Source organism: Bemisia tabaci, chromosome 2 (assembly GCF_918797505.1).
Source record: "Bemisia tabaci chromosome 2, PGI_BMITA_v3".
NCBI classification, from domain to species: domain Eukaryota; kingdom Metazoa; phylum Arthropoda; class Insecta; order Hemiptera; family Aleyrodidae; genus Bemisia; species Bemisia tabaci.
This window is the reverse complement of record NC_092794.1, coordinates 73,490,898-73,507,913: the sequence shown is the minus strand read 5'-3', so window position 1 is coordinate 73,507,913 and position 17,016 is coordinate 73,490,898. Positions and strand designations below refer to the sequence as shown.

Here is a 17,016-nt window from a genome sequence, read left to right as displayed (position 1 = left end):
ACAACCCCATTTGCATTGTGACCGGTACAATTCGGTATAATTGTTGTACGAAGGACGAGTAGGAAACGGACGTAGTCAGCGCAGCGGTCGGCCGGTCACTTCGGCTAAGTATCGATGATGACTGCGAGTTGGCAGATCATCACTCGGGGATTTTTCATTCCCGATTAAAAGAAACCGGTTTTATATGTATGTAACCGCACGCCGACGCAGTGTTTACGAATTACCATGATCAGCGATCAGTTAGTCGCGTTCTCCGCCGCTCAGTTGACGGCTCATCTCGTCACGCAATACTTGTTGAAGTTGTTGTTTTTTACACGTGTTCGCAGTTCCGCAACTTGTTATTCTGGCAACGAATTTTACGAATTTCTTCGGTGTAGTGTATAGTGCCCTCTTCCAATCATTGAGGATTGCCCGCAGAATCAATTTGTCACCGGAACACGGATACAAATTTTAGGTACCAAATTCGGCTTCCTTTTCATTCGGTCATTCCTCGATCGTTTCATCGTGCGAAGCGTTTTGACCCGCCGATCATTATCGTGTCCTGGCCTTTTTTAAACTGTGATGTCATTCCCTGTAAATATTCTGCTTAGACTGGTGCATCAGTATACGTGTTAATACTTACAATTAGCGCCTTTTCTCATCTTGGCGTCTGGTATCCGGTGTTGACAACGAAAAAAAAATCAATTTTCGTATTGAGGTCCAGCTTTACCAAAATTTGTAAAATTTACCCCTTGATAAAACAAAATTTTAAATGCTGTTTGAAGAATTGTGTTACCTAATCTTGTGCCTAGCAAAGCGATTTTCTCTCGGCGATGCGGTCCCCTTTTTTTCTGGGAGGGTTACGTGGTCTCCTTCTTCCCTACAGGAAACGGGGCTATGAGGAGGCCTCCCCGGAAAATTGGCCTCTCAAAGATACATTTCGAGGCTATTCTCGAGCTAAATTTGGCCGCATGCAATTTGCATGCTCAACTTTACTACAAATCCTCGAAAAACATCTCAAACTTGCTTGATTTTTATATTGCATTATACCTGCGTAATATAAATCTACCTGTTCCCAGGCTATTTTTCAGCATGCATTTTTTTATGGGGCACCAGATGATACGTGCATAATAGCTGCTTTCACATCACTCTCTGGCGCTCTGCGACATCCAGCCGTCAATTTCCCCTATCCGCTTAGAGCCTTTCTGATGGTTGACACTCCCCCATTTTTAGCGACGTAGGTAAAATAGCGCCGAGTGAAGGACGGCGACCCTCCGTCGCCGTCCTTCACTCGGCGCGGCGCGGCGTCGTCGCCTTTCAGGATGAACCCAAGGGAAAGGCAGGAAGAGCATCATTTGCTACCTCTAATTCGCACATGGGAAGACTGTATAATGGGATATTTTAGAAGTCTCTATCAATATCTACTAAAGTAAAGAAAGAGTTTTAGTAATCTCTAACTAAAATTAAACTGACTCTTTAAGTACTTGGCAAAGTTTACTTAATGCGAACTGTTAATTGGTGATACTAGATACTAAAACCGGACCTGGTGAAGATTGCTCTTCGGTCTATAACATTTGACGGATACTTACTCGCTCACCACAATATAATGAAATGTCACGTGCCGTTAATTTTTTCCGACTATCAAAGACTAAGTATTAGGGTGATTTCACGATAATAGGAATAGTCGTGTCGCCGTGGGTTATGAACGACATAGGGAAAAACGATTGAAAACCAAATTAATTAATCAATAGGAATGATGTCCCTGAACCTATCCATGTTGAAAAATATAATGAATTATTATTATATTTAATAATATGAGACTTTAAAGGCCGAAAATGTCCGGTCGGTTACGCGTCGCCAACCCCGATTTTGAAGCAAAAGAGCAATTTGTGGTAACAAATCAGTACTGATCATGAACTCTTTGGCAATATTTGCTGAAAAGAGACTCTAGTGTTCAAGAAAATTGCCAGTTTGAACTGAAATGTTTATTATTGAGCGAGAAAAGTCATAAGAAAGAGGTGTCGCCACATTTGGCAACACATTTTTGCAGTTGTATTAAGTGCAGTGTTTATCTCGCCAGATGGAGTCAGGAGTTTCAAAACTGCCATCAAATTGTTCGCTGGAGTCTTCTTGACAAAACCATTACTGATAAGTCAGTTTTTTTTACAATGAAAACTTTAATTATTATGAAAACCAGTGATTTTTACGTGTGTAGCACTAATTCCTCACTACGCAAAAACTTCAATTTAATAGTATTAAACTAAAAGGAAGTCTCCAAAGTTTAGAAAAATTTTAAGGCAGCATTAATTCCACCCCGTAACTCAAGAATTGCCAAGTTTCATCTTTTGTATCATCTTTAATCTCACATTTTTGAGTGTCGGTTACGCTGTGTCTGTTACGTAACCGACACAATTTGGCAGGGCCGCCATGTTTGCGTGGTCCTCCAGCAGTCCCGCGGGAAGCGCTGATACCTGATTCAATGGCTTGTTTATCAATCACTTTAACTTTGCACTGAATTAAAATAGAGCGTGCCAAAGCTGAAAAAAGGAAGTTTAATACCTTTAAAATAAGGTAATGAAATCCTGTTAAAATTGGTGCACTTTTATTTCTAAGGTATTTCACATTTTAACTATTCCTGTTATCGTGAAATCACCCATTAGTTGCAAGATACTCCTCCAGAGTTGACAAAGTCATTTATACCATAAAATCGTGTCTTGCAAAAGTGTTTTTTCAGTCTTTAGTTATTTTGGGTTCATAATACCTTTCAAAGTAAAGTTTTAAACCCCGGAAGTGGTGTAGGTACTTAAAGACTCGTTTTGGGGTTATTTCACTCATAAAACAAATCCTTATACAACTTTCATAATTTACCAAGTCTTGAAAAGTATTGTTATAATGGGAAAACTCAAAGATACAGCAATATAAAAACATGGACCTTGCCTGTTTTCGCATAACGCGATTCAGTTGGAGTCACCTATTTTAAGAAATACGTATTGGAAGTCTCAAACTTACGTGGATGAGCATGGTGGAATAAAAGTTCAAACTTACGTTTTGATGTTTAAAAATTGGATTCTATGAATAATTTTGTTTGCAGAATGTATTTTAAGACTCGTTATAGTCATAGAGTACATAGAGTCGTAATGTAAATGGGAGAGCTGGCGCCATGTTCTGCTCGACGAATTCCGAGCCCGGTGTGCGCCGAGTTCGGGTCGCTTTTTCGATACATTTTCTATCCAAAATGGCGGTGTGGAATACGTGGTAATTCCTATCTCCTTTGTTGTCGTTGTTGTTGTTGTTGTTGTTGTTGTCATCGGATGGCCGGGTACCCGTGTATCGCAAACAATCGATTATGTATCGAAAAAGTGACCCGGCGTCACACAGGAGTCTCGGAATTCGGGACATGGAAAATGCTTAAAAGTGGCGCCAGCTCTCCCACTTACATTACGACTCTATGTACTCTATGGTTATAGTCGAAATCATTAATACATCATACATTTTTACCTAATTGAGGTAAAGATTTGAAAACTTGTGGACCGTTCCTCGATCAAAGGGAGCTACTTTTTGCTCTCCTAAAATTTTAAGGGAACCCGCGGGGAGGGGGGGGGCACCAACTTTTTTTTTCAAACAAAAATACCCCTCTAGTGTTACCTAATTCGAACGTACATATATAAAAAAAAAATCTGCGAAAACCCCGAAGTCCTCATCTCAAACCGTCCCAAAATGGCGGCTGGTTACGTCCAATTTGGCACCCCGGTGTTTTGCTGAAGGATTTGCCTGAGACTCGGTATCTGTGGGTATTTCAACACGAAAAAACGAAATTATTGACGTCAGATTTTTTTTAAAAATAAACTAGAATCTTTCAAAATGGCGGTCGATTTGAGTTCAAAATGACCGAAAATTGCCAACTTCGGTTTTATACCGATAGATTTGCCTGAAACTTGCCATCTGAAAGCACGACAAAATGGAAGTGGCGTTTTATAGATTTAAAAAAAACCGAGGTTGCAAATTTTCGGTCATTTTGAACATTAATTGGCTGCCATTTTGAAAAATTCTGTTTTTTTTGCTTTTGTTTTTTTGACATGTAACGTCAAAATCTTTATTTTCGTGTCATAAAACCCCACCTGTCGGTTGTAACCAAGTATCAAATCTATCAGCAAAAAACCAATTGCCAATTTTAGCCTCTTTGAACTTCAACCGGCCGCCACTTGGGACGGTTTGAGGTAAGTACTTCGGGTTTGCGCTGCAGAAATTTTTCGTTTTTTATATGTTCTTTCAAATGAAGCATCTTGAGTGGGGCCTTTCGATTTAAAAACAAATTTGGGGGAAGGGGCCTTCTGAAAATTTTAGGGGGGTCTAAAAGTGGCTCCTTTTGACCTAGGAACGTTCTCCAGGTTTCAAATCTTCACTTCAATTAGGTAAAAAGTTAGAGGGGGGTCGGGGATTTTTCGCTCACCCTGTATCTCAATTTTCTCCTAAATCAACTCATGCGCGTTGCCTTCCAAGCCCCTCGACTTAGTATTAGGTACCTATGGGTTTTTTTTCTTTTTTTTTCTTTCTTTTCTTTTCTTCTACAGAGAGCAATCGTCGTCGCGGCGCTTGCGCATGCGTCGAATGCTGCGCTGCGTAAAGGCGGAAAAAGTCAAGAAAAACACAGGGTGCGACTTGGGGAAGGTAAGAATTGGAAGTATTACTTACCTGCCGGAACGGTTATCATACCTAACTCAGTGTTTTCCACCTCCGCTTAAGCGTATATTCGGAATGCAGAAAATGAAGGATAACTGTATTCCTATAATAATTTCATGCATTCTGAGTGCCTCCAGCTTGAGTTTTCATTTGGTCTGCCACTAATTTGACACACATTTCAGCAGTAGTCACATCCCAGCGATATCATACTTGATGAAAAATCAACAGTCGAAAATGTTAAGTCCACCTCATGAGCCCTAAAATCCCCCAAAAATGACATTTAAGTTTTGCTTTGTCAACAGGATTTTGGCAAAAGTTGGTGAGACCGGACCAGGGAGATGCGATGTACTGATAATTTTACTGAAAATTATATTAACCTTAAGTAGAGATCCCCTGAGCGGAGAAAATTTCATGAAATGAAGTCAAATCAAAAGCAGGGGGCGAACGGGAAATCCCAGATGAGATCACCTCTCTCCCTTGCCGGCGCGCGCGGGCCCTCATACATTGGATTAGATTAGATAGGGATCCACGTTTAAATGCCATGTGAATTGCGGAGCAAATTAATCAGTCCGGGCAAATCCGAAGTGAACTTTTCGAAAGAAGGTAGAAAATTTGAAACATTTTCCAAATTTCCTTGCTCAGGGATGTGAATATTCGAAGGTGGAGGAAACCAAAGATCAATCATCTATACAGGTACAAATAGGGGGGTTAGGTAGGGCAGCGGCAATTAAGAAATTTTTGCAGGGTTGTCGTATATTTCTTCTTTTGTAAATTATCGTGGAAAAACCCGAAATAGGTTCATTATGCAGTTCGAGCTTTTTTAAGAGGAAAATAGTTAATCTAAATCCGACCAATCAAGACCGTCAGTCGAGTTGACGTAGGAAGGCGAAGCCTGAAGCTGAGTTCTGCCAATCAACAAACGCCCTTTCCCTCGCGCCTTGTTACGTCATCAGAGCAGGGCTGGATTAACGATTTTGCCGCTGTGGACACGCGGAAAGCCGTCCCGGAGGGGTGACCGGGGGGGGGGCGCCCCCCCCCCCCCGAAAAATTTGGAAAATCTGACCACTGTAAGGTGTAATTTTAGCCCATTTTTTACTTTTATTGTTTAATCAAGAACTTAACTTTAGATGATTTTAAATAATAAGCTCATTTGTGTAAAGGGATGTCAGGCATCACTCTACTGACACTAGCTTATTGTATTGTATTGAAAATATGAAAAACAAGTAATTGAAAAAGTATAATTAGATTGCCTGACCGGGTTCCCACGCGGGGGTCTCACAACTCAACACGAGCAGCCATTGGCGAGGCTACACTGAAAAAAAGTGAGGTAAAATTAAGGTGATCCCACCCGCGTTCGATATCGATATCGATATCTATACGTCGACGGATAAACGTCTTTTGTGACTTTGCTTTTGACTTTTTTTTTCCATTTCAAATTTTCAGGGGCGGTATTTTTTTTTTTTTTTTTTTTTTTTTTTTTTTTTTTTTTTTTTTTTTTTTTTTGTTTCTCGATTTCTGCCACCCCCAAAAATTTGCCGCTGTGGGTACAGGCCCACTTTGCCCCTACGGTTAATCCAGCCCTGCATCAGAGCCTACCAAAAATACTGTTTCAAACGGGTCCCATTTTGGCATTTTCAAAATGGGGTTTCTTTGTCTTCAGTATGACTAATCTGAAAACATTCCCAGAAGCGTAGTTCACTCCGAGCTAAAATTCAACATTCTGGCATGTTTGGTTTAGGTATTCGTTATGGCGAGACCGACGTGAGCTGTGTCTTGCGGCTGCAACATTTTTAAAAAGGGGTGATTTTTAAGTATTGTATGCGGAACTTTTGATAAATAGGGATCGATGTCTAATATACCTACATATAAAATAATGTAATACATTCTTTTTTCTCCCTTGTTGATTTTTTTCTTTTCAATTTTAGAAATACCTAACTCTGCAAGAGAGATTAAGTGAATGTATTTTCATGAGCATTACGAGCTCAAGTTTAATTAGGTATTCAATGTTCGACCTCTCCCCATATTTTGATACTCAATTCCTTTTTGAACTTACCTGAAATGCGAAATGGATGCGAAGGCCGAGTTCCTCCCCCTCTAATGGTGCCCCTACTCCACAATACCTACCACTCTAGGTAGAACAAAAGAGGTTTAATAACTCTATGGACTTCCGTTGGACTGCAGGCAGGGTTGCACGCGTGAAAAGAAAAATATGAATGATTGGAAATTTCCGTGAAATATTTCGTGAAATCTTACGAGGCTGTGAAGTATTTCATATTTTTCAGGGGCTACGGTATGCAACCCGCGCTTAAATACACAAAAATAGAAGACAGTTACAAGTTTTACATTTTGCGGAATATGAAAAGGAATCGGGATTTTTAAATATTTTCCAGAAATTTCTGAAATTTCAAAAGTTTATTTTTCATGAAAAATTGCTACCCTGACTGCAGACCTCATTCTACCCGCGCTTAGGTTGTAGGGTAGACTGGGGTTAAGTGGGCACCATTTTGTTTGAAAAATCATAAAACAAATTTGGTGATAGATAGAGTTAATCTTTAAAGTACAATGTCTTCAGTATAATGTAAGGTATCTGCAAAAAATAGTATGTTTCATTTTTTAAATTTCTTCATGGTCAAAATTTAGATTTTGTAAAAAATGGGAAAGTGCTCAGTTAACCCCGTGGGGTGGGTTGACTGGACACTAAGATGAAAAAGCATACTTTTGAAAGAGGAAACTTTTATTAAGTCAAATGAACAAGTGGAAAAGTCTTAAAAATTAAAGAAATACATCTGAGGATGATTTTTTGTTTGTCTTAATACTTATATACATTTTCACTAAGAGATACGGAAAACTTATTTCAATGACTTCTGAATAGGTCCCATGGTTGGTTGTCCTTTTTCTCCTTTTAGTTGTTAAAATACTGCAATTAAAATCAAAAAACAAGTTTTAGTGAATGTTTTGGCTAACTTGTAATCTATGGGGTTAACTGGGAATGCCCTCTTTAATCCCATTTGGTAGTGTTCAGTTAACCCCATTTGGTAGTGTTCAGTTAACCCCATTTGGTAGTGTTCAGTTAACCCCATTTCGGAATTTCAGAGAAAAAAAATCATAAATAGTACTCAATTGGAATAATTACCAAAGTAATCACTGGAAATAGTACATAAAACTATAGATGAAACAATAAAGCACTTACCAAAGTCTTCCTCAAAAGCTAGATATGTCATTTGGGCTTCAGTTCACAGCACCGGGAATTTACTTTTCGCCCCACGAAACACGTTTGTAAACATAACTTCAAAAAAAACAAAGATTATCAACTCGGCGCAAGGTACACTAGTAAGGGTCTATAAACTGATGAAATTGACGCGTAGTTGGTTTTGAGTATGCCCACCAGGTGGCAGCTGGGTCGAGTGTTCAGTTAACCCGCCGTGCCCACTTAACCCCAGGCTACCCTACGCCGTACCTTTGAGTCCTCAGCATCATACTCTCTTAAATTGTCTTCAATAAAAAAAAAAAAAACAAATTGTCCGAGAAACTTGTGAGTGGTTCCCCTCCAATGTTCCGGAGACTTTTTATCGCAATTGAATCTAAAATATTTGCAATTCAAGGTGAAATATTTATAACCCTCCTCAAATATAAATTAAGTAGTCGGGGGAGAGATAACGCCCGAATATTCATGACGCATTTTTTCTTGACAGGGTGGTCATCATAAGTGCAGCGGCGCGCGATGGGATGATTAATTCAATAGATTTTTTACAAGCCGCGCGCCAAAATAATAGACCGTGAATAACGCGGCTCATTAGAGGAGGCTCCGGGGATTCCATTCTAAAGAAACTTTGAGATTTTATTGGACGAAATAACGGGTTTTGCTCCGAGAACCAGCTGTCTACCTCTGATGGTAAACCCGTACAGCTAACTTTGATAATTTTTCATTGGAGGGCAGAAACTCGACCACGCAGTGATAAGAAAGTTATTTTTTAGATTAGGAAACTGCATGATATCCATGCGTGTTCTGACCGTGAATTTAGAGGAAACAGAACCCCAGTAAAAGTGCGCCGGCCTGAGTCAGTGTGACTAACAATCAGTCTGACGTCAAGCTGACGCCAGCGGGTTTATAAAACTTGGCCGTCGAGGGGGAGGGGGAGAAAGGGGGACTTATTCTTTTGATCAATCATTGTGTTTTTAATAAGCATGAGAAAAGCGTGTGTGGAATGTGATACAATTATTCTCCGTTCTTTTTCTAGGTGGCTGACACAAGGAATCGCGCACATTTTCTGTCGAGCGCTGAGAAACGTACCATGTCCACACACAAACGGACCTATTCGGCATCATGATTTACGCCACTTCTCAAGGTCACGCAACGCCGCATCTTCAGGTAATGTCATTGCGATAGCATACCTACGTACCTACTTACCTCAAAGAATTCAGTTTCCCGGGACATATCGCCGCGCCGCCGTGGCGTGGTGGCCCATCACACCCTCAATTTGGCGAATCGCTGCTTTTAGAGAATTTCTGCAGTCGATGCGGCGCGGCGCCGTGCTAACTTATTGACATAAATGTGTTCCAGGGTGGGTTTCTAGTGTATTTATCGAAGTAAATACACTATTGCATTCTTCCTTGATGTCAGACCTGGACAAAAGACCACTTACCACACCTAATCAACATGGATCATGGGCCGTAAATTACGAATAAGTAGATATGTATGTATGATTGTATGCCGTTCGGAGTCTTTTTTATATGAGTGTGTGTGTTTATTCATGAAAGTATTTCCGACTCGTCGTGTTTTTCAGATTTTCGCTGGGTTTTATCCCCCTCGTTTTAAATATTTTTCTGGTTGAAATTTTTTTCGATGTAAAGTAGAGAGACAGGACTTTTTTTCAACGAAAAGAAACTGGAGATGCGGTTTTATCCTTCCGATAGCTGGGAAGAGAAGTGTGTGTGAGGGTGAGGGTGTGTGTGGGGGGGGGGGGGAGTTCAATTTTCTAGTCTCGATAACTCGCGTAAATATCGAGTTTTCGTTCAAACTATCACAGAAGTGACATCTTATCAGCACTGGGCTGGTATTAAATTTGAGCTAAATCGGCGTAGCCGTTTAAAAATGTCGAACGTTTTAAGGTGAATCCAGGCTTGGAACTTCGCGATTTGGCCTCCACGTCGCGCTGCTCAGAATAGCCGCATATATTTGCCAAAATAATAAAAACCGTAATACTTCTTCAAGATTGGAGATCCAGGGGATATGGCAACATACTTGAGGAACACTCAGTAAAAAAATCTTCTCAAAATTCCCAAAAATAAAGTCTTAACTACGGCGGAAAGTAATTCCCATTGCGGCAATGGGAGAGAGAGAAACAGAACAAGAGGGATTCCGTTGCGCGCTCGGCCGCCGCCTCTGAGCTGAAAGTTTCAGCCGTACTTTCTCTGCGCTTGTAATTCTAATTGCCAATATTTTTGGCTCAAAAAATCAAGCAAAAATTAATCTATATCTTGTGGATCTACTTTTTGTAATTCGAGGAAAATTATTTCAGTAATCGTCGAAGGAAAGTGAAATTCTCAGTGGTGACCGGTGGCGCTATCTCTAATCTTGAATTATCCCTAAGCGAACCCTGGATTCACCTTAAATAGGCAAGGTGTGCAATTGTGCATAGACTGGAGAAAGCCAGGCCGCACAGCGGGTCACGGGCGGGAAGTATTTGAACAAGCTATTCGGCGCACAGTGGGTTAGAGGCAAAAACATTTAAGATACATGTTCTGTAGCACTGTGGATCGCAAAGTTTTTGAACCAACTTTTATCACACATCGGGTTGTAGGAAGGAAGTTCTTGGACAAACTGTTTTTAAACCCTGGTTTGAAGTTATAAGTTGACAACTATCAATTAGTATGCCTCTCTAAAAGTGATGCTGAGTTGATACTTATTCTGCGGGAAATACACTCTTCCCGGGGTGGATGCGCGAGTCCCTCAATAACTAAACCCGCATAACCATGCAGAGAGAAAAAACCGAGAGCGGAGCGTCATTTTTCTCTGAATCGAGATAAAACTGAAGACACTACAGGATTGCTCAAAATGATAGAGACAACCCTGCACAGTCGGCTCTTCTAGATCCAGGTTTTTGACGGAAATTATCACGAATTAAGTGCTGCTGCAATGCTGCATGTCTCCCCTCCTCCTGTTGGTATCTCCTGCAGAAATTCCCTCATAGTTTTTGATCAGCCAACCGTATAGATTCGATGCTGTAAACTAATGAGAGGTTATCATTTTCAGACATGTATATTTCTTTTGATCACTCTGCCGGTTACAATCAAAGCCATTTTCCATCCTGAATCTCCATGCCCAACTGTATTCAACTATGAAGGAAGAGAGCCGGAGTTTGACAGATGGTATGGAGAGGTACAACTCGTCTCAAATGACAATTTGGTTGGTGTTGTTCTCAACATAAACTTCGACCGAGCCACTCACTTGCTTGTGGTAAGACATGTAACTTATTTTACCAAAGAAAATGAAGTCTTAATTAATCCAAATTTTTGGCCATCAGCTCAAACTGAAAGTAGCCTGAGGTTTCAAAATCAATTAAAGTTTCTATCAAATTATCACAATAGGAGTTAAAAGCTATAACAAGAATTCGTGAGAATGCCAATATGAGGAGGATGTCTTTCTTCTAGGGTTACTTGTTTTAATTTTGAACGCATAAAGTTATGGGGGTAATTATTTATAAGAAGGTGCGAACAAAGAGTGGAAAGAGTAATTGTCAAAGTCTTTTAAGATAGTCTTGAAGTCAACATTTGAATGAAGTTTTCATTTTTTGTTTTTATTCTCTTAAAGAAAATTTTTTGTAAATATTTTCAGTCTTGGACAGGAGAGGTAACGACTGAGGACAATATGAAATATACTATTCTAGATTTAAATCAGCGGTTAGTAGCCAAGGTTCCAGTTCTCTCTCGTTTAATGGTCAAGTTCAATGGTACTAAGGGTAGCCCACGCATCAAAACTATTCGACTAAATGGAAGACAGATATGTCCGCCAGAAGACCGTGAGTATTACCTAATTTCGAATATCCCTCCGTACAGTCAAATTAGTGATAATATTTGATGAACAAGTTTATCAGGATAAATCACGGAAAAATTTGCACAGGGTGTCTCAAGAGTCAAGTCCACCCCCTCTAAAATTTTACCTAAATCATATTTTGAAACACAACTTTAGAGATGAATCAATGTTACCTTCTTTTGTTGACCCCAAAATTTTCGAGGACCTCTCGGGGGGGGGGGGGGGGGCTGTGGACCCAACATTCATTTCATACATATCAATCGAAAGAGGACAAGTATAGAACATTTTTGCGCAAACCACAGGTCGCCATTTTGATTTTTGACAAAATTAGTGACCCCCAAGTGACAAAAACACCGTGAGGTGGGGGTCCAGCCCATAAGATGGGTCAGAGCGCGTGACGCGCAGTTCAGGGTCACCTGCGCTACCCTAAGCGAGGCCGAGGCTCGGGCCACAGTTGTCATTCAGAACAGCACGGTGTTGACAGCACAAGTACAAGGGAAGAGCAACCTCAGAATTGCCTTCCACAGGGTCCCGGTCGGTCTCCCGACTGAGGAATTGACCACAATCATCCGGGAGCAGACCGGGGTAGACACCGGCTATGAGTACAAGTATACTTTCGGGAGCAGGTTGGCGACTACCAATGAAAGGTAAATGAAAGGTAATTTCCAGGAGAAAAATTTTATTTCTCATCAATTTTTCTGTTAGGCTTCCATTTTTTTGTAAATTGGAAAAAAACTTTCAAATTTTTGGACACTTTTAGGGTCAAATTACTTTTTGACAGTTGAAGTAAAAATTTGGGGTCTGTTCTGTAGGTTGCCCTCTGTGGGAGACTGCGGAAATTTTGGGTGGCCCCAAACGTAGCGAACATTGATTCATGAGGATGAGTTTAGTTTCATACCCATCACGATGTTGAAAAATATACACACATTTTCTTTAAAAGATAGGCTTATTCGGGATACCACAATGGAAATTCGGAGAATCAAGAGCAAGCGCTTCCAGCATAGCGTGTTGCTACCTCCCACTTATTTTTTTTTTTTTTACTTACCTATCATAAATCATTTGTATTTTCCAAGCAGCAGAAAGGCCATCTGTTGACCTCACCTAAATATTTGACTGTAGAAACATAAAAATTTAGATAAGTAATTCTGTCCAAGAATTTTTGACCTTATTGCATAACACTAATAACTTGAGTGATGTATTTTAACTGGTATTAGGTACTCTATTCGCAATGGTACAACTTCTGATATCATACCAAAATTCTTCTTTCTCCGACATTATGAAATCCTTCTAAGGGAATTATTTGCGTTAGATGCTATTTCGATTGATAATTTACGTCACCGATTAATTTATGACATTGACCTCTTTTCCTCAATTTTTATCTTAGTTCAGCTCTTCCGCTCTCATATTATGAAATGCTCATCCTTCAGGCGCTGAGTTGTGCTATAAAATTGGTACTAGGGGGTGCTTTAAGGTGGGCCAAAAACGGCGTTTTTTCCAGAATCGAAACGGAAAAGTGCGGAAAAGTCGCATGGAAACATAACTTTAAGGCCTATCAAAGAGTTTTTTTTTTCCAAAAAATGTTTTGAGATCACGCCGCTGCCGTTTGGTTTTGTAAAAAATAAATTTTTTAATTGATACGTAATTTGCCGATTTGAAAATATATTTTATGCAAGATCGCAATCAGCCATAGCCCTAATTTTGCCTTGCTTACTACTGTAAGGAATGATGGTTATTTTTTGGATTAAAATAGTTTAGAAGCCCCCCCCCTTCCCATGCCCCTAGAGACACCAAAACCGCGATTGTGAACTGAATTTTGATGGTTAGTTTTTGGATCAATATAGTTTTTAAGCCCCCCCTGACCCCCTTCTCATGCCCCTAGAAACAGTAAAACCGTGATTGTGAACTACATTTTAACGATTTTATCGATTATTTTAGCATTTTGGCAAACATGCAGACAATCAGATATTGAGCTTTAGGGACCAATCTAATAACAGATAAAAAAATAAAATTTAGTTTGCCGGATGTGGGGGGTAGGGGGGACCCTTTGGAAGCTCATAGCTCGGCCAAACCGTTCAATTTTGCCAATTTGTTGCAGCAGCTGCTGCATATATGTTGCTACATCAAATTTGTTGTAGCTTAGTTGAGCAGCCACAAAAAATTGGAGTCGTGATATTGCTTTACTCTGAGTATATTACAAATGGACTGCATTTTGCAATTTGGAATTATAAATTCTGGCTCTTCTGGGTAAACATTTATGTGCATACGGAAACTAATGGAGCATACGTTGTTTTTAAACCGGTCTAGAATTTATATAGTTCCAAATTGCAAAATGTAGTCCAAATATGGTAAGGTATGCAATATTTATTTTCTCTTGAAAATATCGTATTTATTTGTTTCAGCTGTTGTGAATGAACTCCAGCAAAAGCCGAGGGTAACAACAGACAAAAATAATCGCGTAGTAACAAAACGCCCTGATCCTAATTTTCCTGACACTTACCCAACGCCGAGTTACTACGACAAGGATTTCATGCCCCCTAGCACACCAAGACATCGAACGACAACAACTGAGAAGTACATTGACGTAGAGGAATCTCCATACAACCAGAAACCTCCTTACCAGTCATCTTCCAATAGTGGAAATAAAAATAAAGACGTTGCAACAGCAAATTCGCACGATAATTACGACAGTGGTTACAGACCATCCAACAATCAAGGTGTAGAAACTGATAAAGCTTACAGTAGACCATCATCTGGGAACTATGTGCCACCAAAAAATCCCTCCTATGAAGTTTCCAACACCAATAAAAATAAGCCCAGTCATTTTGCAGGGGAGGATGAAACATCATATGCAAGTAATGTTGATAGACCGGTTGGACCGTCAGGTTCAAAAAATCCTTACAGTCAGCAAAGTAACATTAATTATAATCAACAATCAAGTGCATCTAACAGTGGAAGTTACAATTCACAAAACGGAGGAAACTCAGCATCGAATGGACGACCTACAAACAAGAAACCAGTAAATCATGGTGGCTACAGTGATGTAGATGAAGTCAATAGCTATAATTCTGGGAGCCAATCGTCAGTCAACAGTAATAAAAAACCCTTCATGACCACAAATCTCAATAATTTTAATGAAGGTAGTAACTACAATAATCAAGGTGGTCAGTCCAGTTATGCTGAAGAAAACTCACGGCCTACAAGTGTCAGTACCGGGAGCAAAAAGCCAGCAGGCAGCAGTGAAGGCTACGATGGAGACCATGGTTACAGTGCTGCAAGCCACTCATCTGTAACCAGTAATAAAAAACCATCATCTACTTCAAATAACAAAAATTATAATAAAGGTAATAGTTATAATAATCAAGGTGGTCAGCTAAATCACCCTGAAGATGAACCGCGGCCTACAAGTATTAACACGGGTAACAAAAAACCATCAGGCAATGATTACAATAATTTTGAAGGAGATAATGGATACCCTAGTTCCAATAGTCAGTCTAATTACAATGCAAATAAACCAAAGCAACCTGTCAACCATAACACAGAGAGTAATGGAGGTCACCCCTCTGGCTCTTCCGTTGTGAATCCATCACGGCCTACACATATCGAGCACATTCCAACAAGCAGCAGCAGCCAAGTAGGTTCTAACAACAACAATTACAATAATGGTGCCAGTAACAATTTCAACAGCGGCAGTAACTCTGGTTATAACGGTGAGGGTGCAAGTGGTTATAATGGTGGTGCAAGTAACAATAATTACAACACTGGAACGAATGGCTACAACAGTGGAAACAATAATAATTTCAATGCTGGTATGGCTCAACCATATCAACCATCAAACACCGGTAACAATAACTACCCTGCTGGCATTGACAAAACCGATAGTTTGAATCTTGGAGATGTGCAACCAGCTAAAAGTGAGAAAACTGTCATCATTACATCAATACACAAAAACACTTATGTGGTACCAGCTGGAAATAAAAAGGATGAGGAGCTTGGCTACAACAGTAATAGTCCAAATGAAAACAGTTATAATGGCAACTCCAATCTTAATAGTGTCACAACACCTAAATATGATGAATTCAATCCTGGTTCCAAGCCATCAGTCATAATGAAACCTTCTGGTCAAAATTCGAACAAACCAAGCAATGGAAACTCCGGAGGAAGTGGAAAGAAACCTGCTCAAAATTCTAAACCACAGTCAAATTCAAACAAGGACGAACCGTGAGTACGGAAATCATTTGATAAATCTTATTTATTTTAAATTGCTACGCTAATAAAAGTGGGTATTAGTTTCTTAGTGGGACGTCAGCAAACCATTATCAATGCATCTGCATGAGCTGAACGCTATTTTCCCTCAGACTTGCACTGAAACTCTCCAGAGTTCAATTTATTCTTCTAAGTATATTTTTTATACCTCTGACTTCGATTTTCCCTCAGAATAAAAAAGACTCACAATCAGCACTACATTAATATCCGGTTAATCTCGATATTCACAGCATAATTTTAATGTTACTTAAATTAATCAATCATGTCCTGTCTGTGACTCTCGGTGGTAACTTGTTTCTTCTTCTTCCTCTTCAAAAGTCACCACCCAGATCTAGTTTACCCAGATCAGGCAGGATTCGACAGGGATCTAGGCGTCAAAACATCAACGGAAGCAGTCAACCACAAAAATTTGACCTAAACATGAAACATTTAGGGAAAAAATGTAATCTATACTATAAGCTCCGAGGCCTCCTAATTTTGCGTAACTGGTAACGCTTAGTTACAGCGTTCTACCGGGCCGATTTTCATGATTTTTGCGGTTACCAACAGGTAATAAGCCGTAATTGAGCCCGCTCTAATCAGATTTTGGAAGTGAGACCCAGGTTATTTTACAATCAAGTTATAAAAGTGAGCTAATTTACAGAATGCTCCGCAACCCGCTGCCGCTATGCGCAGGAGGTTGCGCAGTGGCTGAGTGAGTAGCCTGTGCATCAGCTCTACGCACTTATCAACACAAGATTCGCCTTGGTCACTTCAAGACGAGCGGTGGCCGAGTCGTCCGGAAACGTCCACATGTTTCAAAATGTGGGTTCGATTCCTGATTCCTCAGCTACTTAATTATGACCTGATTATCATTATTCGCTGTTTTACTGCAATGTTTCATTAATCAGTCATTCCAAAACGCGTCCTTTTGACTTCAAAAAAAGTTTTTTTCTTTATTTATCAAAAACAAAAATCATTTCATTCTAAAAGTAAACTATATATCATATCGTAATTTATTAGGGAAAAAATAAAACCAACACTGACAGGAGGGTAAAAATAGGGCCGCGAAGCGGCCCATT

The 17,016-nt window shown here is 39.9% G+C and overlaps 1 protein-coding gene and 1 long non-coding RNA gene across 4 annotated transcripts in view; one reads left to right on the top strand and one right to left on the bottom strand.

The window, feature by feature from the left end:
* The first annotated feature begins 211 nt into the window (after positions 1-211).
* Positions 212-17,016, top strand: part of LOC109037804 (uncharacterized) — a 46,746-nt gene continuing 29,941 nt past the window's right edge. The window contains exons 1-6 of one of the 3 annotated variants that reach the window (XM_072296214.1): positions 212-454; positions 4,551-4,647; positions 8,898-9,028; positions 10,913-11,116; positions 11,495-11,678; positions 14,092-15,910. In XM_072296214.1, the coding sequence (XP_072152315.1) occupies positions 8,984-9,028; positions 10,913-11,116; positions 11,495-11,678; positions 14,092-15,910 (2,252 nt within the window). In that variant the 5' untranslated portion in view covers positions 212-454; positions 4,551-4,647; positions 8,898-8,983. Of the gene's footprint in view, positions 455-4,550; positions 4,648-8,897; positions 9,029-9,090; positions 9,354-10,912; positions 11,117-11,494; positions 11,679-14,091; positions 15,911-17,016 lie in introns of those variants that run through there. The other 2 variants (XM_019052621.2, XM_072296215.1) reach the window with 2 other exon arrangements.
* LOC109037806 (uncharacterized) lies at positions 7,278-8,888 on the bottom strand. The gene is made up of 2 exons (XR_002009498.2): positions 7,850-8,888; positions 7,278-7,576 (listed from the first exon to the last, which is right to left on the bottom strand). It is a non-coding gene; the product is annotated as an uncharacterized lncRNA (long non-coding RNA).